Raw genomic sequence first — 27,877 nt, forward strand, 5'->3', positions numbered from 1 at the left:
CAGCACACCAGGCTTCCCTGTCCTTTACCATCTCCCAGAGCTGGCTTAAACTCAGGTCCATTGAGTCAGTGATGGTATCCAGCCATCTCATCCTCTGCCGCCCTCTTCTCCTCTTGCCCTCAATCTTTCTCAGCATCAGGGTCTGTTCCTGATGTTCCATTTACTGTGTTCCTGTTTTCCTTATTTGTAAAATTTCCTTATCTGTAAAATGGGGACAATAATAATAATACCTATCATAAAAGATTGCTGTAAAGACATAATGAGGAAATCATATAAAATGTTTAGGGCAGAACCTAGCATATTGGGAGCACTTAGCAAATGTTAGTAATTACTAATCATGTAGCCTGTAAGCTGCCTTAAATTATTTCTGGAAAAAGGAGTGTAATGAAAATAAGATGAATGAAACTAGTTAAGGGCGTTTATTTACTAAGCACTGATTTATCTTGCACCCACTGCAGTCAAACACAGGGGCTACCAAGATGAATCCTCAAGGGCTGGAGCCCCCAAGGAGCAAACAGCTCAGTCAAAATTCAAGTCCCACACAAGCTTTCTCAGCCGGCTGGCAGTTTCCCACCACGGAGCCTGTAGCTCAGAGCATCCTGCCCTCTCGGTATATCCTGTCTTGTTTTATTTCTGTACCCAGGAAGCAGCCCCGACCTGAACCTCACCTCCCAGCCCCATGCTTTCCAGCAACCCTGCAAAGAGCAGCTTCACATATGTGAAGCACACTGACCCTTTGCTCTGGGTCACCAAGCCCAGCTCACCCCTCCAGGGGTGCTGGGAAGACGCGGCCTGAGGTCACAGTTGAATACGCTCACCATCCGGGGACCCAGATTGCAGCTACTGTAGGGAACTCGTTGAGGGAAGGCGATTTCCTTAGTTTCCAAGCCTTTGCCTCCGTAATGCTCTGTGGACAGCTTTGCATTGTTGCAGTCTGGTTGAGCGTGTGGCTCTACGGGTGATTTACTCATCTGTGTAGAGTCAGAATGGTTTATAAGAGACGTGAACGTCCATCATGTGGAGCCAGGGAGAAGGGACGAAAGGCAAGGGCCTGAAACATGCTTTCCCAGTGGAACCATGGGAAGGTTAATTGAAGCTGTGACTCAACAGATGATTTTGATGAAATTAAGAGGTCCAGGCATCCTGCTATTTTAGTGACAGGATGTCAAGCAGGTGGCTTTATGGGCAACTGCATATGGAATGTACTTCAGTAATGAATGATATCCAGTGATGATATCCAGTGATGATATCCAGCTTTGCTGGGAGCTTTATACCCAGTGTCCTTGGGAGCCCTACCAATGTGCCTGGTAGTGAGCATTATGATCAATCCCATTTTTTCAGATAAGGAGACTGAGGCTCAGAGAGGTGGCATCACCTGCCTGAGGTCACACAGCCAGTACGTGGTGGAGCAGAGATTGGATCCAGGTCAGTGTGGTGCTAGGGCCTGGCTCGCTCTCACACCACCTGAAATTGCTTCCGTTAGATGTCTGTATCCCAGTCTCTGCAGAGCCACAAGCGGACTGTCACCCCCTTGGACCCTGGACCCTTGGGTGCCTTTCATTTTCTTAACAATAAATAAAAATCATAATCACAGCAGCAGTAAACAAACGTCATGACCTATCTGCTCAGAGCCCATTTGCCTGAACGTTGGGACAGATTTGTAGCTACAGTCCCTCTCTGTGGAAATAGCAAAGCTTGCGTGACATCTTAATTTACTGAGTTTCACTACGTGCAAAATAACCCTGGTAAGATTTGTGAGGCCTTCTGTCCTGGACTGTTATTCACAAAATGCTGGTGGTTGACCACATGGCAGTGGAAGCTCCAGGCCTCGCCTTGCCTAAAGCCCAGGTGTTTTGAGTAAATGTTAGAATGAAGAGGTTCACCTTGGGCTGGCTGTGTGGCCCTGGGAAGTGCCCTCAGGAAGACAGCAATAATAACACCTTCAAAGAGCTGTGTTCAGTTCAGTTCAGTCACTTAGTAGTGTTTGACTCTTTGTAACCCCATGGACTGCAACACTCCAGGCTTCCCTGTCCATCACCAACTCCCAGAGTGTACTCAAACTCATGTCCATCAAGTCAGTGATGCCATCCAACCACCTCATCCTCTGTCGTCCCCTTCTACTCCTGCCTTCAGTCTTTCCCAGCATCAGGGTCTTTTCAAATGAGTCAGTTTTTCACATCAGGTGGCCAGAGTATTGGAGTTTCAGCTTCAGCATCAGTCCTTCCAATGAATATTCAGGACTGATCTCCTTTAGAATGGACTGGTTGAATCTCCTTGCAGTCCAAAGGACTCTCAAGAGTCTTCTCCAACACCATAGTTCAAAAGCATCAATTCTTTGGTGCTCAGCTTTCTTTGTGGTCCACTTCTCACATCCATACATGACTACTGGAAAAACCATAGCTTTGACTAGACAGACCTTTATTGGCAAAGTAATGTCTCAGCTTTTTAATATGCTGTCTAGGTTGGTCATAACTTTTCTTCCAGGGAGCAAGCGTCTTTTAATTTCATGGCTACAGTCACCATCTGCAGTGATTTTGGAACACAAAAAGATAAAGTCTGCCATTGTTTCCCCATCTATTTTCCATGAAGTGATGGGACCAGATGCCTTGATCTTCATTTTTTGAAAGTTGAGTTTTAAGCCAACTTTTTCACTCTCCCCTTTCACTTTTATCAAGAGGTTCCTTAGTTCTTCTTCGCTTTCTGCCATAAGGGTGGTGTCATCTGCATATCTGAGGTTATTGATATTTCTCCTGGCAATCTTGATTCCAGCTTGTGCTTCATCCAGTCCAGCATTTCTTATGATGGACTCTGCATAGAAGTGAAATAAGCAGGGTGACAGTATACAGCCTTGTGTGGAGATTCAGTAAAGCGATGCATGTAGAGCCTGGGGTCTGGCGTCTAGTAGCTGCTCGGTAAACATCAGGTCCTCCTTCTCCATGACCCCCAATCCTTCCGCCATGGTAGATAGTACTTTCAGCTGTTTTCTAGAATGCACTCCAGACCCCTCTAATCCCCACCTGGCCTGACACAGTGTCACAGATATTCTTGGTGCACTGACTTTCCACTTTGCACTGACTTTCCACTCAGCCCCAGACCAGTCACACTCCCCAGCTCATCCCCTTAGACCTGGGCACCTCCCTTTCAGAACAAATTGGGAGCATGTGCTGGTTTCAACCATTGCTGGCTGTTTGACCCTGGACCAACCACTTTTTGGAACCATATTTCCTGTAAAATAGGTTTTAAAAGACTGACTTTACAGAGTCATTGAAAGGTTTAGAATAAATAATGAAAGAAAGCATAGTGTATCAGCTGCCCCTAGTTTGAAGATCGGGACATTTTGCTTATGGACAAAATCTTCGTATTTCCTGGAAAACGCAGAACACCAATCATATGAGGGCCTCATTCCCATCCTTGACAATTGTCAGGGACTGGGCAGCTGCCCCATGTGGATGTGGCACGTTCCCTCCTCTTCCCTCCACTCCCCACACCTGGCCCTCTTCCCTCAGTTACCTGGCTTGCACAGAGTAGGTGACCAGGAAACATCGACTCCTCCCTTTGTTAGGTTGTTTCAATCTAGGTACACTGGTTAAGGGGCTTCCGAGGTGGTGCTAGTGGTAAAGAAGATGCAGAAGACAAAAGAGACATGGGTTCGATCTCTGGATTGGGAAGATTCCCTGGAGGCGGGCATGGCAACCTACTCCACTATTCTTGCCTGGAGAATCCCTTGGACAGAGGAGCCTGGCGGGCTACAGTCCACAGGGTCACAAAGAGTTGGACACAACTGAAGTGACTGAGCATGCACACATGCATACTGGTTAAGATCTATATTCTACATTTGCCTTTGTTAATCAACTGATAAAGACACAACCTTGTGAAGTAAGCCCTCAGTTTCTCCAACCTGTAAGAAGTTTACTCTCAAAGATATCCTCTGATCCAAGTTGAACAAGGGTCTGCACTTTCAAAATGAAAAAATGCTTCAGGAGGTCAGAGATTTATCTCCTACGTAAACTGGGCCCCAGGCCCCCATTTCTTCTTTCTAATGATTGTGCCAATAGCAAATTAAATTGGAAAATGAGTTATTGCTTTGGAGTGTTCCAATTTAAATTGTGATTTCTCTCTTTCAAGGGTTCTGCTGATATTAATGAATTTCTGGCTTTGGCCAGGTTCACGCTTCTGTACTGCCCCTGCCTCCATGGGGAGTTGTCCTCTCTGGGTTCTGAAAGAGACCCTTGAATTATTGCTCATATAAAGTTTGAGGCCACAGATGTTTCATTTTCCCTTTCCTTTCAGAAGGCAATTTACTCAACGGGATTCACTGGGGCCCTAGATAATAGGCTTCTTTAATGGATATTGGAGGGCTTTCATGGGGAACTGACTAACCAGTATGATACATAATCTTTTTGGTTTGGGATAGAGAGAAACTTGTATTCCAAACAGCTAATCTGGTAGCATCCATTCCAGGGGAAGTGGAGGGAGTGAGTAGCACACACAGCCTTGGGGCTGATACCTGAGTTCAAAATCTACTTCATTCACTATTTGAATTTACTTAGGCAAGTGACTTCACTTCCTTGGGTCTTTGGTTCTTCATTTATAAAACAGGAAAAAATTAAAAGACCTATCTTCTAGGTTTTAAAAATTATTAATAAGAAATAAATTATACATATATATATACACATATATACCATGTTCATTAATCCTTAATGTTTATCTTATGCCTTTCCAATGAAACCATCTTGCTCATGGGAGCACAGTTCATAAGCAAAACCAACTCCTTCTCTAGGAACTGACCCCGACTGAGGACTTAAACAGAATACGAGCAGTAAACAGAACAGATGTTCACCCTCCGGACCGATCTTGCCATTTTAGGGCTGGCATTCCTACCTGAGAGAGAACATTTCAATAGAAAGCATTCTGATACATTCACTTAGAAGCCACTTACTGAACACTGCTTCAGACCAAAGCCATGCAGGTGATCTGTATGACCTCATGTTGTCTTTTTTTTTTTTTTTTTAAACTTTACATAATTGTATTAGTTTTGCCAAATATCAAAATGAATCCACCACAGGTATACATGTGTTCCCCATCCTGAACCCTCGCCTCTGGGAACTAGGGATCATTGTAACTTCCATTTCATAGATGAAGAAACTGAGCCTTAGAGATGTCACAGAACTTGTCTGAAGTCACCTGGGTAGTAGCAGGAAGAGCTGCCAGTGGAGAACGTGTGTGTTCTCAGAGTCTGCACTGGCTCTGGCCTGGCTCTAGCTAGCAGTGATGGCTGTCTTCAGTCTTGTCCCAATATTTCACAACCTCCCCCCACCCCACCACCAAAGGAAACAGTTTCTTTTCTTCTGATTAGTTCAAACATCCAACAAAAAACGCTGTAGGTCTTTGCTTTGGTCCTTCTGGTTATTTCCCATTCATTGCTATGTGCATCAGTCTGATGAGTCCAAAACAGGAGAATGAATTCCTTAGCACTGATTGAGTGGATGTGTCTGTTTGGTATGAAAAAAAAAATCACTAAAATCGTGGACCAATGGGACAGTCAGAGGGCACATGGTTTTATATCCTGAGATGTGTCCCTTCTTTCTGGATCCTCAGGACACGTCTCTGGGCACTGACTCTGTGACAGGTGTTGTCTGCAGTGTCTTCACTGAGTGATCTCATATCATCTTTACACTGATGCTCCAAGGTAGTTATTAGGATCCCAGTTTCCAGATGAGAAAGCTGAAACCCAGGAAATATAAAAAGGGAACCAGGAGGTGGTGGGATTAGAATACAAACCCGGGCGCTTCTGGCTTCCAAGTCAGGGCTCTGGCCACCACCCCATTTTTCTCTCTTTATTGAGACAGAACAGGATGATGGAAAATTTTCCATCTAAGGCCATACTGAAACATACTTCGCTGACCTGGGAACGTTTGTACTTGGAGGGTAGATTCAGCTTCTAGGAGCGACTAAAATGTGAGAATGGTGAACCCTTGACCAAGTCAGCTGGCTGAAGGGGTCAGCCTACACACCCACAGCTGTAGACTGACGGGGGCTGGAAAGAGTTTTCAGTGCCAGTATCCTTCCACTATTTCCTTCGGAGGCTACTGCCAAGCAGATCTGAACATAAGGATGGACCCCAAACGGCAGATGAAGAACTACCCTATTCACCTGCCAGGCATCCGGTAATCCAGGAGGCAGCTTCTCCCATGAGCATGGCTGGACCTGAGGCTCTGGATGGGAGGCCCAGGCGGTTTTCTAGCTTCTCAGCCTGTTTTTCCCACCCTCACCCCAGGGAGGGATCTCATGCTGATGGATACTCACCATCCCTGGAGGGAAAACTGAGGCAGAAGGCAGGAGGAGAGTGTTTGTTCCTAATTCTTAGTGAATCGGTCTCACCCAGTGATAACCTTGGTCAAGATGCTGCAAGTATGGGGAAGGATGGATGGAAAAGAGATGGCACAGGCTCCTTCCACATAGGAAGAGTGGGAACTTTCCCTCCATCCGGACCCATGTGGCAAGGAGGCACGGGGTCTGGGTGCTGGGGGCAGGAAGGGAAAGGTTTACAGCTGGAACCCGGCGCTGCTTTTAAGGCAGAGTGTCTGTAGTAAAGTGTAACCTTTGCTGCCAGGCTCTGAAAAATAAGATCCAGTGGAAACCAAAAAGGGGACAGCAAGGGAGCTGTATCAGAGGTTACTGAGGAGGATGGTTCACTGGAAGAACTCACAGGACTCGGGGTGTAGCTGTAGTACAGCTATGATTTATTGCAGTGAAAGGATACAAACCACAGGCAGCAAAGGGAAAAGGTGCAGGGATCGCGCCAGAGGAAAGCAGGCGGGAGCTGGCAGAGGCCTCTCCTCCGGGAGTCACACGGGACATGCTCACGCGCCCCAGCAAGGGGTTGTGAGCATACTCATGGAGAGTGGTAGACCAGGGAACTAGCTAGATATCAGTGCCCAGGGCTTCTGCTGGGAGCTGGGTCACATCAGCAGACTTGCATGTACCTAATTCTGGACTCCAAAAAGAATGCAGGTGTTCAGCGTAAACCATGTTGTTTGAATAGTATAGGCACAGCGAGTCCTTCTTACTAGCTCTGGGACTCATGGGAAATGTTAGTTGCTCAGTCTGTCCGACTCTTTGCGACCCCATGGACTGTAGCCCGCCAGGCTCCTCTGTCCCTGGGATTCTCTAGGCAAGAATACTGGAGTGGGTTGCCATTCTCTTCTCCAGGGGATCCTCCTGACCCAGGGATCAAAATTGGGTGTCCTGCATGACAGGCAGTTTCTTTACCATCTGAGCCACCAGGCAAGCATCATGGGAACCCTCCTGTTACCAAATTCCTGGATGCCAGCTAGTAAGTGGACCTTGCCAAGGGAAGCAGTCTCAGGCCTGATATGTTAACTGTGTTCTGTGAAAACTCCTCCAAGACTCCTCCTAGGTAGGGAGTGTGTGCCTCTGTGTGTGTGTGTGTGTGTGTGTGTGTGTGTGTGTGTATGCATGTATATATGTAGGGTGGGAGGAGTGAGGAGGTGGAAGATTGGGTAGAGATTCCTTCCTTCTCGTGGACAAAAATAGCGAATTGAATAGAGGCAGAAATGCTGCCTCCCCCAGACGTGGCCACCTTCTGTACAGAGGCGATCCCTCTGCGTGTGCTGTTGTGTTACTGGCAGGCATCGGCGCTCAGCCTTGCAGGAATTACAGGAAGACGTGGAACAGCTTATCTGGCTCAGAACCCCCCGCTGGCATCCAAGCGGCGCCACACATGGGAACTTGGAGAAGATGATTTCTAATTTTCCAAACCAATTTTGCTGACCTGATTTTTTTTTTTTTTTATCAGTTCTTCTGCCAAGAAAGAGGATTGAGGAAAGAAAGTAGCTTAACAGAACAGGCTATTTGGGCTGCAGGGCTGGCATCTCCATGGAGATGAAGATGCAGGCTGCGTCTGGACAAGGCTCGGCTGGAGGCAGTGAGGCAGTGGCGCACCTCTGATTGTGGCCAAGACGTGTGTGGCTGGTACCCTGGAGGAGGGACCACCTGCCCCGTGCTGGGCCTAGCTCTGGGCTGGCTGAAGCAAAGGGATATGAGATCTCTGAAGCTCATTTGTGTACTCGTGGTGCTGAGCCCCGGCTGAGAGCTGGGCTGGAGGTTGGTGAGGTACAGTCCTTGCCCCCCAGAGGCTCATGGTGTGGTGGAGCAGGCTGATGGGTTTAGAAGTCTTGATGACACAGAGTAGCACGTGACAGTGGCCAGGGTGGAGTTTGGGGGAACCCAGAGAGACCACCCTCCTGAGGGAGAGGTCTGGGGCAGCTTCCTGGGGTGTCGGGGAGACACCCTCCAGGGGAAGACAGCGGAAAGGCGTCCAGCAGCAGAGAGTCTGGGATTTAAGGGACCAGGCCTATACTGTGTGCGTCTGCGTGTGTCTGTGCGGCTGTGTTTCTCTGTCTCTGGGTGTTCGTGTGTGTGTGTGTGTGTGCATGTGTTTGTGTGTGCCTCTGCCTGTGTGAATCTGGGTGTATTTGTAGTGTCTGTGTTACTGTGTATATCTGTATATTTGTATGCATGAGTCTGTGTGTGTGTGTATATTTATGTCTGTGTGTCTATGGGTCTCTGTGTCTACATGTGTCTCTGTGTGTCTGTATTTGCCTGTGTGTGTATCTGTGTATCTGTGCATTTCTGTGTGCGTGAGAGAGGGCTCCTAGGGTCACAGCGGTTGGTGGTGTAGGATAGGTAAGCAGGACCAGAGGATTAAATGCAGTGCCAAGGGATGAAAACGTGTTTTAGATCCACAGAGACCTGGCTTCTGGGTCTTGCTCTACGACTGATGGCCTGGAAAATCCTGACAACTATACAGCCTTTGCAGTCCTCAGTTTCCTCATCTGAGAAGCAAGAATGTGGGCAGTACCCACTTAATGGGACACTGGGAGGGACCAACTGAGACCCTCTTTGTGCTGAATATCTGACTCTCAAGGATGTACGGTCCTTGTCACCTTCTCTTCAGAAGCCAGGCGAAGCATGTTGGCCCTTGTCTGGATCTAACTGTAGGCTCCAGGTCACTCGCATCCAAACCTCCTGACTTAGGTCGGAATGCTGATTCATGAGTGTTGCACAGACCAGAGGAACCCAGATCTGTGAGTGCAGGGCCCAGGACTAACACGCTCTACTTTCAGGGCCCCAGACGCTGAAAGACAGAGCACTGCTCCGCTCTTGAGGGGCTGCTGTCAGTCTGGGAGGACAGGCCACAGGTGATGGTAATGCAGCGTAACACCCAGCGGTCCTTGTGCTGAGGAAGCAACTGAATTAAACTTAACTCTAGTAACGCGCAACTGTAACAACAGCATTGGTGGCAATAAGAAGCATGAGTTTATCTTTTTTGCCTTTACATGAGTGACTCGCCGTTTGCATCACTCATCTTTGTTGCACCTCATGACAGTTTTGTGCAGATTAGTGTAATGATTTGGAGTAATTTTGTAGATGATGAAGTTGAAACCTGTCTTGTTCTGGGATGGCCTGGACTGGGCTTGTGATGAAGTTCTACGTGATCAGAAAAAGTTGGATCGACCACAAATGGGTAAAATGAGAAGGAGCAGGGGGATCAGGACTTTCTATATGGATAGAAACATATAGCAAGCATGTAAAAACGGACTTGAGATGGTGGCAACGTCATAACAGGTGTTTCTCCTCTTGATTTCCCATTTTGTTCTTATAACACAATACGTTTTTAGTAAAAATAAACTCTAGCACAGTTATTGTGATTTATTGGCAGAATACATATGGTTAGGTAGCTGACTTCTGAGTTAGACAGACCTGAGTTCAAATCCTGTCTCCCATCATGTAGGTAAAGTCATTCCATCTACCTCTGATAGATAATCTGTAAAATGGGTACATTATTCATACCTTTCCCACAGATTTGCAGAACACAAAGTGATGTGTGTGTGTTCCCTCTGGATGCTAACTGAGGTCATTACCTTGGGCTAGGCCTATGCTTTAGGGCTTCAGACATGATCAAATTCTATCTCACAACAGCTGGTGGAAAGGACTTTTGAAGATTTGAAAAAGCAATCAACTTGCCCAGGGCCACAGCAAATAAGAGTCAGAGCTGGACTTGAAGACTAGACCCCCCTGGAGACTCTACTCCATTTGCTGCTTGGTACTAGGGAGAGGGGTAGGAGAGGGTGTCATTTGGGCAGAATTTATGGATTCGGCGATCCTCTTGCACTTTCTACTCAAGCCCTTTTGTCAGGATCTTTGGGGCCGAGCCAGGAGCATGGCGTCGGGCGGCCTAATTCTGTCTCTAGAGGTTCCAGCTGTCACATACGGAAGACAAATATCTGTCGGGCAGCTCTGTTTTTATCTCCCCACAAAGTCTTATTTCTCCGATGTGAGTGATTCTATTGTTTTGAGGTTTCCAGGGTTTGCATTCTTCATAAAGAAGGATGGTTTATTGGGTATCGTGGTGCCGAGATGGTGCAGTACATGAATGCTAATGAAGTTTATGTTTCACTGCATAATGAGTGTCCTAGATCAGCGCCCTGGCTTAACAGACAGTGTTTTTCTCTTTTCTCTTCCTCACTCCTGGGGTTTCATGTCTGCTGTGACGTTATCTTCCTGGAATAAGTTTACTGTACACATCATCTTGCTTCATTGCACTGTTCCAAGCAAATGCAACTGCAGGGCAGAGAAATATTTATCCAAAGGGCTGTTAAGGTAGCGTTTAGGGTTGAGGGCTTCAGAAGCTGATATTCCAGAATTCCAATCAGGCTCTGTTACTGCAATAACCACCTGAGCTCAGACAAGTTACTTTATGCCTTTGTGCCTCAGTGTGCAGAGCTGTAAAATGGATGTAATAATGAGGCATATGGGGCTATCACGAGGATTAAAGGAGATATTATATAAGAAGCTTTTGGCACAGTACCCGGCACCTCACTGAACAGTCAATAAGCGACTGCTATTATCGGTTAAGGCCAGGGACCAGGACAAGACCAGGTAATTTACAGGCATCATCTCATACAATCATCACACCAATCTTGTGGGGTGGAATTTTCGTTTCCATTCAACAGAAGAGGAAGTAGGAGTTCAGAGAGAAGAAGCACCTTGTGGAAGGTCACACAGCTCATCAGAATCTGAAGCAGAATGGGAACCTTCTTGGGATGGGGCCACAGCTACTGCAGAAAACTGCATGGACATTGCCTAGAATGAAAACCCTAGTTCTCCCAGCCATCAGAGAGAAGTTTCTCATCTTCTCAGGGCATAGCAGGCAGACAAGGAGGTTGCTTCATGGGAAAGGCTAATCATTTCCCAGCATCAGACAGACTGCCTCAGATGGCTCAATGCAGTGATTTTATCCGGTTACTCTGTCAGGTGTGGAACAGTTAAATGGGGCCCTAAAATTCACTCAAGGAAGCGCTTTGTGCCAAAAATGAAGAAAGACGTGTGGCATCAGAATGTGGGATGGGAAATCTGATCTGTGCCAAGTCGTGAGCTGGACCACAGAGGCCAACAAGGTACGGTCCGGATAGTCATGATGCAGTGGCTGAGTGCTATGTGGTGAAGGGAAAGCAAAGTGTGGTGAGAAAACAAGTTAGCAAGGGAAGGCTTCCTAGAGGAGGTGAGATGTTATGAGTTGGGTTTTGAAGCATGAATAGGAGTTCTCCAAGGAAAAAAGGGCTGGACATGTATACAAGAGAAATCCGTGTTGAGAAATGGCAGTCTTCCTGAGTGATTGGAGCCCTTGAAGTGCATGCTGAAGAGCATGGCAGATGACATGGCAAGAAAGGGGAGCACACACATCTGTAGCCCATATGCCAGGCAGTGTGGGAAGGCAGTGGGTTAGTTTCCTGGGGCTGCCACAACCAATTGCCACACACTGGATGAATGCAACAGAAATTTATTCTTTTGCATTTCTGGAGATCAGAAGTTCAAAATCAAGGTGTTGGCAGGGCCATGCTCTCTCTGAAGCCTCTAGAGAAGGATCTGTCCTTGCCTTTTCTGGCTTCTGGTGGCTCCAGGTGTCCCTTGGCTTGTGGCTGCATCGTTTCAATCTCAGCCTCTCTAGTTCCATGCCCTTCTCTCCTCCTTGTGTTTATCTCCCTGTGTGTCTCACATAAGGGCACTTGTCCTTGGATTTAGGACCCACCTGGACAGCCCTGGATGATTTCATCTCATGATCCTTAGTTTAACTACATCTATACAGACCTCTTTTCCAAGTGCAGCAGCAGCAGCAGCATACAGACCTCTTTTCTAAGTAAGATGATATTTGTAGATTCTGGTGATTAATATGTGGACCTATCTTTTAAGAGGTCATCATTCAACACACTACAGGGCTTCCCATGCACCATCTGATTTAATCCTCAGAACTCTGAGGGGCAGATTCCATTACTATTCTGCTTTACAGAAGTGGACACTTGTTGAAATAGATTAAAGGTAAACTTCAGGAGAGCAGGGACCTCCCTTCCTCAGCACTCTACTCTCAGTGTGTGGGATTCTCTGGCACATTGTAGGTGCTCAGTTAATGTTTAGTGAATAAATGCTTTATGAGGAATATATCATAGGCTAAAAACACTTCATAGAGTCCTAACTGTATTACTTAATTATCTGTGTTACCTTGTGAAAACGACATAACCTCTCTGTGCTTTAGTCAAAAGAAATGAAATGGTACTATCTTATGGGGCTGTTGTAAGAACAAATTCATATACAGTGATGAGAAGAGTGCCTGGACATCATCAGTGCTTAGTAAATGGAAATGTGAAGTATTACTGTACTTTGTCTCTAGGGAGGGGAGGCATACACGTGGTGGTTAATTAGAGTGCTCTGGGAGAAGTGTCTCAGGAGCTGTGAGCAGATGGGGAAGTGGCTAAATATCACCTAAAGACTTTGGGGAAGAGGAGGAACTTGACCTAGGTCTAGAATGAACAGGGGCTTGATGCACTCGGGAGGGGAGGCTGACGTTCGGGGCAGAGGGACCAGTAGGCTCAAGAGTTTGGAGGTGGGGAAACACGGGTGCCATCAGGCAATAGAGGGGTTAGGGCAGAGGGGCACACTGAGGTTCCACCAGGAAGTGTCTGCTGCGTAAGGAGTTCAGACTTGACCCTGTAGTTGTGACAGCTCATTCACTAGGAAAGCTGCATGCCAAGGTTGGTTCATTAGAAAGTCTAGGGTGGTCTGGAAGCCAGGAGGCTGGAGGTCAGGGAAGCATTGAGGAAGCCACTGCATGGATGGTGGTCCCACCCAGGGAAGTTATGATGAAGATGGTGGAGAGAGAAAAACGCACCATGCTGGAGGCAGAAGCTCTGGGAACTGGTGGCCGACTGGGGTGGGGTTCAAGGAAACAAGTGAGTGATGGCGGGATTGGCTGCAGGAAGGCAGGTTCCAGAGGCAGGTGGGCAGAGTGACTTCCCACCATGGGTGAGGCAAAGATACCAGGCTGGTTTTGGCATGGTGAGCTCAAGGTGTCCTTGAGGACATTGGCCAGACTTATCTTTTACTAAATGTGGAACCTTGAGCAAATCACCTTGCCTCTTAGAGCCTCAGTTTCTCCATCAGCAAAATGGGGTTAAAAATTCTATTTGCTTCATATGATGGTGGTGATATTAATATACAGTAAGTTCCCAGTATTCCTCTAATACTTAGGACACCTGATGCGAAGAACTGACTCACTGGAAAAGACCCTAAGGCTGGGGAAGATTGAAGGCTGGAGGAGAAGAAGATGACAGAGGATGAGATGGTTGGATGACATCACTGATTCAGTGGACATGAGTTTGATAAGCTCTAGGAGTTGGTGACGGACAGGGAAGCCTGGTGTGCTGCAGTCCATGAGGTCGCAAAGAGTAAGACACGACTGAGCAACTGAACTTAACTGACTGAATTTCCCAGTAACTCTTAGCACCTATTGTTACTATGAATACCACTACTGCTACTGTTATCATTCTTTGGAGTGTGACCCACTGAGAATGGGCATGACTGAGGTGTCAGCACACCTTTGCCAGAGCACCTGGATGCATGCTCTGTTTAAGTTCTTCCACTCTTCTCTCCTTAAGTGAAAGTAGCTCAGTTGTGTCCGACTTTTTGCGACCCTATGGACTGCACACCAGGCTTCTCTGTCCATGAAATTCTCCAGGCAAGACTAGTAGAGTGGGTTGCCATTCCCTTCTTCTCTTCTCTCCTTAGTTCAGTTGGTTCAGTTGCTCAGTTGTGTCTGACTCTTTGTGACCCCATGGAATGCAGCACGACAGGCCTCCCTGTCCATCACCAACTCCTGGAGTTCACTCAAACTCATGTCCATTGAGACGGTGATGCCATCCAACTATCTCATCTTCTGTTGTCCCCTTTTCCTCCTGCCTTCAGTCTTTCCCAGCATCAGAGTCTTATCAAATGAGTCAGTTCTTCGCATCAGGTGGCTTAAGTATTAGAGTTTCAGCTTCAGCATCAGTTCTTCCAATGAATATTCAGGACTGATTTCCTTTAAGATGGACTGGTTGGATCTCCTGCAGTCCAAGGGACTCTCAAGAGTCTTCTTCAACACCACAGTTCAAAAGCATCAATTCTTTGGCACTCAGCTTTCTTTGTAGTCCATCTCTCACATCCATACATGACTACTGGAAAAAACCATAGCCTCGACGAGATGGACTTTTGTTGGCAAAGTAATGTCTCTCCTTTTTAATGTGCTTTCTAGGTTAGTCACAACTTTCCTTCCAAGGAGTAAGCATCTTTTAATTTCATGGCTGCAGTCACCATCTGCAGTGATTTTGGAGCCCAAAAACATAAAGTCTGACAGTGTTTCCATTGTTTCCCCATCTATTTCCCATGAAGTGATGGGACCAGATGCCATGATCTTCGTTTTCTGAATGTTGAGCTTTAAGCCACCTTTTTCACTCTCCTCTTGCACTTTCATCAAGAGGCTTCTTGATAAAAGTTCTTCTTCACTTCCTGCCATAAGTGTGGTGTCATCTGCATATCTGAGGTTATGGATATTTCTCCCAGCAGTCTTGAGTCCAGCTTGTGCTTCATTCAGCCCAGTGTTTCTCATGATGAACTCTGCATATAAGTTAAATAAGCAAGGTGACAATATACAGCCTTGACGTATTCCTTTTCCTATTTGGAACCAGTCTGTTGTTTCATGTCCAGTTCTAACTGTTGCTTCCTGACTTGCATACAAATTTCTCAAGAGGCAGGTCAGGTGGTCTGGTATTCCCATCTCTTTCAGAATTTTCCACAGTTTATTGTGATCCACACAGTCAAAGGCTTTGGCATAGTCAATAAAGCAGAAACAGATGTTTTTCTGGAACTCTCTTGCTTATTCAATGATCCAACAGATATTGGCAATTTGATCTCTTGTTCCTCTGCCTTTTCTAAAACCAGTTTGAACATCTGGATATTCATGGTTCAAGTATTGTTGAAGCCTGGGTTGGAGAATTTTGAGCATCCTTTACTAGTGTGTGAGATGAGTGCAATTGTGCAGTAGTTTGAGCATTCCCTGGCATTGCCTTTTCCTGGGATTGGAATGAAAACTGATCTTTTCCAGTCCTGTGGCCACTACTGAGTTTTCCAAATTTGCTGGCATATTGAGTGCAGCACTTTCACAACATCATCTGTCAGGATTTGAAACAGCTCAACTGGAATTCCATCACCTCCACTAGCTTTGTTCATAGTGATGCTTCCTAAGGCCCACTTGACTTCACATTCCAGGATGTCTGGCTCTAGGTCAGTGATCCTACCATTGTGATTATCTGGGTCATGAAGATCTTTTTTATATACTTCTGTGTATTCTTGCTACCTCTTCTTAATATCTTCTGCTTCTGTTAGGTCCATACCATTTCTGTCCTTTATTGAGACCATCTTTGCATGAAATGTTACTTTGGTATCTCTAATTTTCTTGAATAGATCTCTAGTTTTTCGCATTTTATTGTTTTCCTCTTTTTCTTTGCACTGATAACTGAGGAAGGCTTTCTTCTCTCTCCTTGCTATTCTTTGGAACTCTGCATTCAGATGCTTATATCTTTCCTTTACTCCTTTGCTTTTCACTTCTCTTCCTTTCACAGCTATTTATAAGGCCTCCTTAGACAGCCATTTTGCTTTTTAGCATTTCATTTTCCTGGGGATGGTCTTGATCCCTGTCTCCTGTACAATGTCATGAATCTCCGTCCATAGTTCTTCAGGCACTCTGTCTATTATATCTAGTCACTTAAATCTATTTCTCACTCCCACTGTATAATTGTAAGGGATTTAATTTAGGTCATAACTGAATGGTGTAGTGGTTTTCCCTACTTTCTTCAATTTAAGTCTAATTTTTTTCTAAGGAGTTCATGATCTGAGCCACAGTCAGCTTCTTGTTTTTGTTGACTGTGTAGACCTTCTCCATCTTTGGCTGCAAAGAATATAATCAATCTGATTTTGGTGTTGACCATCTGGTGATGTCCATGTGTAAAGTTTTCTCTTGTGTTGTTGGAAGAGGGTGTTTGCTATGACCAGTGCGTTCTCTTGGCAAAACTCTATTAGCCTTTGCCCTGCTTCATTCTGTACTCCAAGGCCAAATTTGCCACAACTCCAGGTGTTTCTTGACTTCCTACTTTTGCATTCCAGTCCCCTAGGGACCTGAATAGGACATCTTTTTTGGGTGTTAGTTCTAGAAGGTCTTGTAGGTCTTCATAGCACCATTCAACTTCAGCTTCTTCAGCATTACTGGTCAGGGCATAGACTTGGATTACCATGATATTGAATGGTGTGCCTTGGAAACGAACAGAGATCATTCTTTCGTTTTTGAGATTGCATCCAAGTACTGCATTTCAGACTCTTTTGTTGACTATGATGGTTACTCCATTTCTTCTAATGGATTCCTGCCCACAATAGTAGATATAATGGTCATCTGAGTTAAATTCAGATGAGTTAAATTCAGTTAAATTTACCCATTCTAGTCCATCTTAGTTTGCTGATTCCTGGAATGTCAATGTTCACTCTTGCCATCTCCTTTTGACCACTTCCAATTTGCCTTGATTCATGGATGTAACATTCCAGATTCCTATGCAATATTGCTCTTTATAGCATTGGACCTTGCTTCCATCACCAGTCACATCCACAACTGGGTGTTGTTTTTGCTTTGGCTCCTTCTCTTCATTCTTTCTGGAGTTATTTCTCTACTGATCTGCAGTAGCATATTGGGCACCTACTGACCTGGGGAGTTCATCTTTCACTGTTCTCTCTTTTTGCTTTTTCGTACTGTTCATGGGGTTCTCAAGGCAAGAATACTGAAGTGGTTCTCTCCTTAACCTATGCTTAAAAGTTGGAGAAGAATCTTGGGCAGGTCTTAGTTGAAGCTACCCCACACCTTGATTCTTTCCAAGGTTAAGGTTCTTTAGTTTGAGCCTGTGTGTGTGTGGTGGAAGGAGTTGAGACTAGTGACCGGAGAAGAACAGATGTTTCAGGCTCCATCACATCCCACGGGAATACAGTGTGCTTTGTGGCAGGTTGCATATCTTTGGGTGTGTGTCTGGGGAGAGGGGTGTGCATGTGTGTATGTGTGAGTGTGTGTGTGTGTGTGTGCACTCCAGGTCTTAATTCAGTTCAGCATTTCTCTTCAGGAAATGCCGGTCCCCTCATGGAGTCATGGTGCTGGGCACAGGGGAAAAGGATGAGACTGGGGGCTGCCAGAGGCACTTCCAGCAGAAGGAGGCTAGAGGCTGGCAGGGGGGGCCAGGCTGAGCGGGGCCTGTCCAGGAAAGCACCGGATGGAAGCGGGAGGAAGCTCCTCTGCTGGGTCGGAGGAGGTGACCGTGGTCTCCATAGCCCTGGACTCCCCTCAGTGCTCTCTCCCCACCTCAGGCAGCTGTTCCTCCCAAGCTCTGAGCTCCTCTTCTGTTTAGGCTTTGAGGCGGAGCCTCAGTTGAGGCGGCTCTGGCCCAGGGTCTTCTTGTGTGGGGCTCCCCCGCCCGCCCCTGCCCACCGTATCCAGGCTCCTCTCCTGTTCGCTGTCCAGATCCTGCTCAGGTCTGGTTTTGTCATTTTTTATCAGGTGATTACTTATTCAGCATCTGACCCTCTTCTCTGCACTCCCCATGTGCTGAGGGAATGAATGGATGAGCAGGGAGATGGGGAGCAGGGAGGATCACATCTCAAGGAAACTCTCAAATCCAGCGCCAGGAACTTGTTTATTTCTAATCCTGGGCTGTTGCATTCGGGAGGTAAAGCCAAGGGCTTTCCACCATCTGCAAGCAACGAAGTTATATAAACTGAGCCAATGGACGCTGAAGTATGGCCGGCTTTCATGTTCAGAGGCTCTCTGTGGGGAAGCCGTGGGGTGGGGGTGGGGAGGTGGTTCTCTCCCAGGTCCTCTCGCTCCCACAGTCCCCCCACCCCCGCATCGGGAGCTTTGCTGCCGGGAGGAGGCACTGGGACCTCCCCCTTCCGTGAGGTTAATCCCTCTGAAAGGGAAAGTCGTAGCTGCCTGCAGGGTGCTCTATGGAGACCCGCCTTCAGGAAAAATCTCAGCCCGACAACAGTCAGAAACCTCAGTGGTGTTCCCATCCCCCCACACAGTAGCCAACACTGACTCGGTCATTAAGGATAAGAATCCAGACGCAGCTCAAACGTCCTCCGCAGAGTCAGCCCCCTCCTCCTTCCTCTTCACATCACTCTCCTCACCTCCCAGGCCTCTTCAAGCTGGCGACCCCTTCCACCCTCACAACCCCAGGTCTGGTCTCAGCATTTAGGTCATGCCCTGGTACATCAGCCTTCCCACCAGCCTCCCTGCCTCCAGCCTTGCCCCTCCCAAATTATATATGCCTCTGTGTTCACTTCCCTCCTTTACCATCTTTCTGATCCTGTCACTTTCCTGCTTAAAACCTTAAGGGGCTCTCTGTCAGCCTGGAGCTAAAGCCTAAGTTTTAGCCTGGTCCTTCTTTACCTATTCTCTCCTACCCGCCCACTGCCCCAGGCCCATCTCTCCCTCACTGCATCCTCTGGACCAGCCATGACAAGCCATATGATGTTTCTAGAACAGCTCCAGTCTGCTCTATGGCAGATGTGGCTTCTTCTGCTCAGACCCTTCTTCCTCCCCTGTCCTGGCATTCTTCCCTGAAGTCATTCCCGGAGTCGCCTCCCCCAGGAGGCTTTCCTTGATCCCCCACCCTCAGGTTGGTTAGGTCCAGCCGCCCCCCGGGCTGCACCCCACCATGGTGCCACCCTTGTGTTCCAAGTGCCTGTGTCCTCGGGCCCACCTCTCCCTCGCCCTGTGGCCTGTGAGGCCTTGAGCGAAGACTGGTACCCAGCTCACAGCCCTGACCTCTCTGACCTCCACAGGCCCCTAAGGGATGACTGCCCTCGAGTTGTTTCAGAAGTTACCAAGGTTCAGTGTGGGGAGGCAGACTTATCTTTGCCTAAAACGGCCTCCCATCCCCCTCAGTATGGGCTGTGGAATGCATGGCGGAAGTTAGCCTTGCTTGGTAGAATCCCCGGGGTGGGCTGTGCTCCTGGCGTCCCAGTCAGCATCAGACCCTTGACTCCTGTGGTCACACATACACGCCTCCGTCTCTCTCTGTGCCGACTCTTCTCGACACTTGCCTGCACATGGCAAACACCATGGAACTCTGATGTAGTTGGGCTGGATGGAGCCGGAAGATCAGGATTGTTTAAAGCACTACCCAGGTGATTCTAAGCTCCAGAAGCCTCAGACCTAGTCATCCTGGAGTAGTGGTTCTCCTGTCTGGATGTACACTAAAGTCACCTGGAGAGCGTCTTGGGCCCACTGTCCCTGACCTGATAAATCAGAACGCACCGGTTGGTGGCCGTCCAGGCATCAGCCCTGGATTCTTTAGGATCCTCCCTCTCTCCATTTTTCCCTCCCTCTCTTTTCCTTTTCCAGAAACATGTGCTGTGCTCTGCCAGTCAAGCCTGAGTGCTGTGGTGAATCAGACACTGCCCCTGCTGGGGGGGGGGGGGGGCTGCTAGCTCAGGGCTGTTAGGAATGAAAGAGCACCCCCCCACCAACCCAAACACAAAAAGAAACCCACTGTAAGGGAACCTGTCCCACAGCCAGCCTGCAGGGCCCTGCTCCAGGTCCCAGCAGCTTCACCGGGCTGCCGGGGACCAGACCCACCGGAGACGCCTGAGCTGGAGTCTTGCCCTGCTCCTGAGTCACAGAGAGGCCCAGTTCTCTGCTCAGGCAGAGGCTGGAGCTGCATGTGGCCATTAGGATGGGGGGCTGTCCGCGTGTTCTCCCAGACCCTGCATCAGGCTGGTGGTGGTGGCAGGGTGGGCAAAAGCTCTCGACTTTTTCTTTGCAAGTTCAAGGTCTGCACGTCCGTGGAGTTGCCTCTGAGCATGTCTGTCCCAGTCTTGGGGGAGTTCAGGTGATGGGGTGCTTGCAGGAGCTTAAGGTCCCTTTGACAGAATCAGCCAGAGCTCGGGGCATGTATTTTAAAGTTGAGGTAGGACAAATTCCCTGGTGGCTCAGTGGCTAAGATTCCACACTCCCAGTACAGGGTGCCTGAGTTTGATTCCTGGTCAGGAAACAAGACCCTACATGCCACGACAAAGACTGAAGATCCCATGTGCTGCAAGTAAGACCCGGAGCAGCCAAAGAAAGCAAAAAGCTGAGGTAAAATTCACATGACGTAAAGTTAAGAGCATTAGAGTAAAAACTCCAGTGGCACTGAGTACATTCACAGCGTTGGGCAACATCACCTCCATCTAGTTCTGAAATGCTTTAGTACCCCAAAAGGAGACGCTGTCCCCGTTAGCAGTCATCTCCCATGCCCCCTGGCAACCAGCAGTCTGCACTCTGTCTCTATGGAATTATTTATCTGGATATTTTATATAATTGGAACCATAAAGTATGTGGCCTTTCATTTAGCATGTTTTCAAAGCCCACCCACACTTGTATGAGAACTTCATTCCTTTTTATAGCTGAATAATATTCTGTTGTACAGATGGACCACAGTTTGTTTATCCATTTATTGGTTGATAGACATTCAGGCTATTTCTACCTGTTGGTTACTGGGAAGACTGAGCATTTAAAATTCTTTATTCCAAACGTCTGCTCACTGAGTATTCCTAGGTCCTCAGCGTTGGGCAGTGGTCTTGGGTACTCCTGTCCCTGTACTGCTACTGCTGCTGCTAAGTCGCTTCAGTCGTGTCTGACTCTGTGCGAGTCAAATACTATCTTTGAGGGACCTAAGGGGGATATCTCAATCTCAAAAATGACAGAATGATCTCTGTTCGTTTCCAATGCAAACCATTCAATATCAAGGTGATCCTACCCTATGCCCCAACTAGTAATGCTGAAGAAGCTGAAGTTGAACGGTTCTATGAAGACCCACAAGACTTTCTAGAACTAACACCCAAAAAAGATGTCCTTTTCATTATAGGGGACTGGAATACAAAAGTAGGAAGTCAAGAAACACTTGGAGTAACAGGCAAATTTGTCCTTGGAATATGGAATGAAGCAGGGCAAAGGCTAATAGAGTTTTGCCAAGAGAACACACTGGTCATAGCAAACACCCTCTTCCAACAATACAAGAGAAGACTCTACACATGGACATCACCAGATGGTCAACACCAAAATCAGATTGATTATATTCTTTGCAGCCAAAGATAGAGAAGCTCTATACAGTCAACAAAAACAAGACCAGGAGTTGACTGTGGCTCGGATCATGAACTCCTTATTGCCAAATTCAGACTTAAATTGAAGAAAGTAGGGAAAACCACTAGACCATTCAGGTATGACCTAAATCAAATCCCTTATGATTATACAGTGGAAGTGAGAAATAGATTTAAGGAACTAGATATGATAGACAGAGTACCTGATGAACTATGGACGGAGGTTCGTGACATTGTACAGGAGACAGGGATCAAGACCATCCCCTTGGAAAAGAAATGCAAAAAAGCAAAATGGCTGTCTGGGGAGGCCTTACAAATAGCTGTGAAAAGAAGAGAAGTGAAAAGCAAAGGAGAAAAGGAAAGATAAGCATCTGAATGCAGAGTTCCAAAGAATAGCAAGAAGAGACAAGAAAGTCTTCCTCAGCGATCACTGCAAAGAAATAGAGGAAAACACCAGAATGGTAAAGACTAGAGATCTCTTCAAGAAAATTAGAGATACCAAGGGAACATTTCATGCAAAGATGGGCTTGATAAAGGACAGAAGTGGTATGGACCTAACAGAAGCAAAGATATTAAGAAGAGGTGGCAAAAATACACAGAAGACCTGTACAAAAAAGAGCTCCACAACCCAGATAATCACGATGGTGTTATCACTTACCTAGAGCCAGACATCCTGGAATGTGAAGTCAGATGGGCCTTAGAAAGCATCACTAGGAACAAAGCTGGTGGAGGTGATGAAATTCCAGTTGAGCTGTTTCAAATCCTGAAAGATGATGCTGTGAAAGTGCTGCACTCGATATGCCAGCAAATGTGGAAAACTCAGCATCAGCCACAGGATTGGAAAATGTCAGTTTTCATTCCAATCCCAAAGAAAGGCAATGCCAAAAAATGCTCAAACTACCACACAGTTGCACTCATCTCACATGCTAGTAAAGTAATGCTCAAAATTCTCCAAGCCAGGCTTCAGCAATAGGTGAGCCATGAACTTCCAGATGTTCAAGCTGGTTTTAGAAAAGGCAGAGGAATCAGACATCAAATTGCCAACATCAGCTCGATCATAAAAAAATCAAGAGTTCCAGAAAAACATCTATTTCTGCTTCACTGACTATGCAAAGCCTTTGACTGTGTAGATCACAATAAACTGTGGAAAATTCTGAAAGAGATGGGGATACCAGACCACCTGACCTGCCTCTTGAGAAACCTATATGCAGGTCAGGAAGCAACAGTTAGAACTGGACATGGAACAACAGACTGGTTCCAAATAGGAAAAGGAGTACGTCAAGGCTCTATATTGTCAGCCTGCTTATTTAACTTCTATGCAGAGTACATCATGAGAAACAGTGGGCTGGAAGAAGCACAAGCTGGAATCAAGATTGCCGGGAGAAATATCCATAACCTCAGCTATGCAGATGACACCACCTTTATGGCACAAAGTGAAGTGGAGCTAAAGAGCCTCCTGATGAAAGTGCAAGAGGAGAGTGAAAAAGTTGGCTTAAAGCTCAACATTCAGAAAACGAAGATCATGGCATCCGGTCCCATCACTCATGGGAAATAGATGGGGAAACAGTGGAAAGAGTGGCTGACTTTATTTTTTGGGGCTCCAGAATCACTGCAGATGGTGATTGCAGCCACGAAATTAAAAGAGGCCTAGTCCTTGGAAGAAAGTTATGACCAACCTAGATAGCATATTCAAAAGCACAGACATTACTTTGCCAACAAAAGTCCGTCTAGTCAAAGCTTTGGTTTTTCCAGTAGTCATGTGTGGATGAGAGAGTTGGACTGTGAAAAAAGCTGAGCGCTGAAGAATTGATGGTTTTGAACTGTGGTGTTGGAGAAGACTCTTGAGAGTCCCTTGGACTGCAAGGAGATCCAACCAGTCCGTCCTAAAGGAGACCAGTCCTGGGTTTTCATTGGAAGGACCGATGCTAAAGCTGAAACTCCAACACTTTGGCCACCTCATGAGAAGAGTTGACTCATTGGAAAAGACCCTGATGCTGGGAGGGATGGGGGCAGGAGGAGAAGGGGACAACAGAGGATGAGATTGCTGGATGGCATCACTAACTCGATGCACATTGGTTTGGGTGGACTCCGGGAGTTGGTGATGGACAGGGAGGCCTGGCGTGCTGCAATTCATGGGGTCGCAAAGAGTCGGACACGACTGAGCGATTGAACTGAACTGAACTGATCTTTAATCAGACATAAGATTAAAACTTTTTCCTTTAATTTTTTGGTCTGGCCGATGGTGAATTATGGTATCCATTTAATTACCTTTTATGCACTGGTTATTGGGAATCTGCAGAAGGAAATGGCAACCCACTCCAGTATTCTTGCCTGGAGAATCCTGTGGACGGAGGACCCTGGTGGGCTGCCGTCTATGGGGTTGCACAGAGTCGGACACGACTGTAGCAGCTTAGCATAGCAAGGGGGATATGCGTCTTTGAGGCAGCTCTTGCTCCATGTTCTGGCCTCTGATCTCTCTCTCTTTCCACAACTTGCTGGGGGACTCCAGTCTGCCCACTGTACCATCTCACCCCTCTGTTGCCACCACCCCGGTCCTGGCCAGGAGGCTGATGAGTGAGCAACAGGCTGCAGCAGAGAGCTTGGGATGTCAGTGGAGAGGGCGGACAGCACATCGTGTGGACAGTCATTAGAAATGAATTTCACCTGTCACCATATAAAAGGGAAAAATACTTTTTCTCTGTACCCTTGATTCTGACACCAAATGTGTGGTTTTTCCCACACCATGCGATTCTCCAATTCTTGGTGGAGGCTGACTGAATTCCCTACAACTTCACTCAACTCTGACATTAACTGCCCTACATTAGCACATACCCCACAGGTCAACGGCTCAGTCCCACAAGCCTGCATCCACTCAGATGCCACTCGCAAATCTCAGGCTATAAACTGGGCCTCTCCACCACTTCCTCCTCAGGCTCAATGATTTGCTAGAATGGTTCACAGACCCCAGGAGAGCACTTTACTTACTGTTACTGATTTATTGTGAGGGATATTAAATGATACACATGAACAGCCAGCCCAGGAGATACATGGAGCAAGGGCTGGAAGGCTCCTGAGCAAGGAGTTCCTGTCCCAGTGGAGTTTGGGGTGCACCCCCCTCAGAGGCATGATGTGTTCTTGTTCACCAGACTGGAAGGTTTTTGAGCCCTTCAGTTAGGGTTCTGGAGCCTTCATGATTTATTAAGGTGGTTACTTTGATCTCCAGCCCCTCTTTCTTGCCTCTGAGGTGAGGGAGGCAGTTAAGTTACAAGCCTCCTGTCAGTGGTTCCTTCCCCAGCCTTAGGGGCCTTCCAAAAGTCACCTCATAACATAACAGAGCGTTAACTCAGGTATAGTTGAAAGGGGTTGTTATGAATAATAAAAGTTGCTCCTTTCACTTTTATGAATTGGAATTATTTCAGGAACTGGGCACAAAAACTAAATATTAGAACAAAAGATGCTGCTACCCTACTCTTATCACGTAGGAAATTATATGGGTTTTAACTCCGTGCCAGGAACTGGGAACAAGACCAAATAGATATGTTTCTTATATCACAATAGTCCACTAACCTGAAACCTCATACCCACATGCAGAGGAATTTCATGGACAGTGTCTGCCCATAGGATTCAGATGACTGCATCCCACATCCATCTTCCTCTTTTCCACTTCAGATTCCTTCCTTTCAGGATTTATGGCTGCTAACATACAACTCCTTTGGGAGCAATGCAGAATCCCATCTCCTCTTGTCCTTATAAACCATGGCCTGAGGTGGGAAGGAGATGGGATAGGGACCTCCCCACACCTGCCACCCCAAGATGATTTTATTTTTCTTCCAAATCAAAATAAGCCTTTTCTCTATGACAGGAATTCTGCCATATTTCTAGGTCAACTGACTCAAAAGGCTACCAGCTTTGAAAGTAATGTAGAAAAAAATTCTGTGTATAATGCCCAGAGCCCAGCTTCAGGGCGATTGCCCCCCCACTTTGTCCACAGGTGCCGGCTCTGTGTATAGCACCCAGAGCCCAGCATCGGGGTGGTCGCCCCCCCACTTTGTCCACAGGTGCTGGCTCTGTGTATAGCACCCAGAGCGCAGCATCGGGGTGGTCGCCCCACCACTTTGTACACAGGTGGCGACATGGGGCCAGTGCAGACCTGAAGGTGCCTCTGGAATCAGCCACTCCATCCTTTCTAGTAAAGCCTGATGGTGCCTTCAGTTTGTTTGGTGGTGTATTTTTTTAAAGCTTGTTGATAATGATCAAGAGCTGGGCTTTCATTGTGAGCAATTGTGGAGACCATTAGATGCTTCTGAGCAGAAAGGGGATGTGCCTTGACTTGGATTTTGAGTGGGGTTCTCAGGTTACTGTGTGAACGCACGTCGGGGCCGAGGAGGCCACTAGTTAGAAGGCAGTTGCAGTCCCGCGGGTGAGGGGTGATGATGGCTCTGGCCCCGGTGGAGCTGCCTGAGAGCGTAAGAAGTGATTCCATGAGGCGTGTGTTGGGAGGCAGAAATGATAGCTTCTGCTGGTGGCTGGGATGTAGAGCGTGAGGAAGAGAGAGTCAGAGAGAACTTCAAATTCTTTGGCCAGAGTGACTGCAAAGGTAGCGTTGACATTTTCTGAGATGGGGAAAGTTGGGTGGAGCTGGATGGGAGGGGAGCAGGGGTTTGAGAATGCAATTCAGGTGAGTATTGGGCATCCAAGTGGAGGTAGAACAAGCTTTGATATCTGAGACTGGAACTCAGTAGTGGCAGGGAGGTGGTGATCAAAGGCAGAACTGCTAGAAGTGATCGCTTGATGATCAACCCCTATACAAAATCAACAGGGAAAGTACATGGGGAGGGGCGTGGACCTCACACATGGGGCCAAGACGGAGCCTCCAAGAATATTGGAAGACGGACACCAAGGCTCAAAGATTGCAGGTTGGTGACGGAGCTGAGACTGAGCTGGTTCTTGGGGTCCCTGGTCACCCCCTACCTTTTCTAACATACCAGGCTTCCTACCAGCTCCAGGTTTTGAAGGCTCCATGTGTGGACAGAAAGCAGGCAAGCTGAGGCTGGAGCCTTCTGTCCTGTGTTTCTCCAGGTCACCATCCTCGTCAGCCTGGCCCTAGCTTTCCTCGCCTGCATCGTGTTCCTGGTGGTTTACAAAGCCTTCACTTACGACCACAGCTGCCCAGAGGGATTTGTCTACAAGGTAAGGAAGGGGCTTCTGGCAGGGGAGCGGCTCCCGGTGACCATCAACTTCAGTTAGAGGGTCAACCTCTTTTCATTGGCATCGAAATTCTGGGTATGGTCACCTCTCTGCAAATTGTTTAAAATGTAATATGTGTCTGAAGAAAATGGAAACACTAATTTGAAGATATATGCACTCCAATGTTGATAACAGTGCACTATTTATATCAAGACATAAAAGCAACCTAAGTGTCCATCAATGCTGAATGAATAAAGATGTCACATGCGTGTGATGTGTATACACACATGTTTTATACCTGTTATACACACAATGGAATACTACTCAACCATAAAGAAGAATGAAAATGTGCCACTTACAGCAGCATGGATGAACTTGAAGGGCATTATACTAAGTGAAATAAGTCAGACAGAGAAATACAGATACTGTATGATATCACTTATATGTGGAATCTAAGAAATACAACAGCCTAGTAAATACGACATAAAAGAAACAGACTCACAGACATAGAGAACAAACTTCAGTTACCAGTGTGGAGAGGGAAGTGGAGAAAGGCAAGATAGAGGTAGAGGATTAAGACGTTTGAACTACTGTATATGAAATAATAAGCTATAATGATACATTGTACAGCACAGGGAGTAGAGACAATATTTTATAACTACTATGAATGGAGTATAACCTTTAGAAATTGTGACTCCTGTTGTTATACACCTGAAACTTACAAAGTATTATAAATCAAGTATACCTCAAGAAAAAAGAAAACTTTATGCATTCAATCAAGGAATTGAAATATGTTTTAAAAAAAAAAGTGCAAAGAAATATAGAAGTAACACCAAAGCACAATCCATGGTGGCAATCTAAAATTATTTTCACTCTCTAAAATACTGTATATTTACAATACATTTTGATGTGAAATTATAAAATCACAATAAAAAAGTCCTACGTGTGGCAGGGAGTTTTCAGGCTTCCAGGAAGCACTTGGGCGCCAGTAGGCAATGGAGGGTGCCCTCCAGAGTGTGGGGAAGGGAGGCAGGCTGGCTTTGGACTACGAGTCAGAAGTGGGGGAGAACTCCTCGTTCCATCTCCAGAAGACTGCACCTTGGGGTGATCCTGGTTTAATGGC

At 46.8% G+C, this 27,877-nt stretch overlaps 1 protein-coding gene across 1 annotated transcript in view; it reads left to right on the forward strand.

Moving 5' to 3' along the window:
• NSG2 (neuronal vesicle trafficking associated 2) overlaps positions 1–27,877 on the forward strand; it is a 71,151-nt gene that overhangs the window by 39,326 nt on the left and 3,948 nt on the right. The window contains exon 4 of the mRNA XM_061393243.1: positions 26,647–26,757. Coding sequence (XP_061249227.1) covers positions 26,647–26,757 — 111 coding nt within the window. The remainder of the gene's footprint in view (positions 1–26,646; positions 26,758–27,877) is intronic.

The sequence above is a fragment of the Bos javanicus genome, chromosome 20 (assembly GCF_032452875.1).
Source record: "Bos javanicus breed banteng chromosome 20, ARS-OSU_banteng_1.0, whole genome shotgun sequence".
In the NCBI taxonomy this organism is placed as follows: domain Eukaryota; kingdom Metazoa; phylum Chordata; class Mammalia; order Artiodactyla; family Bovidae; genus Bos; species Bos javanicus.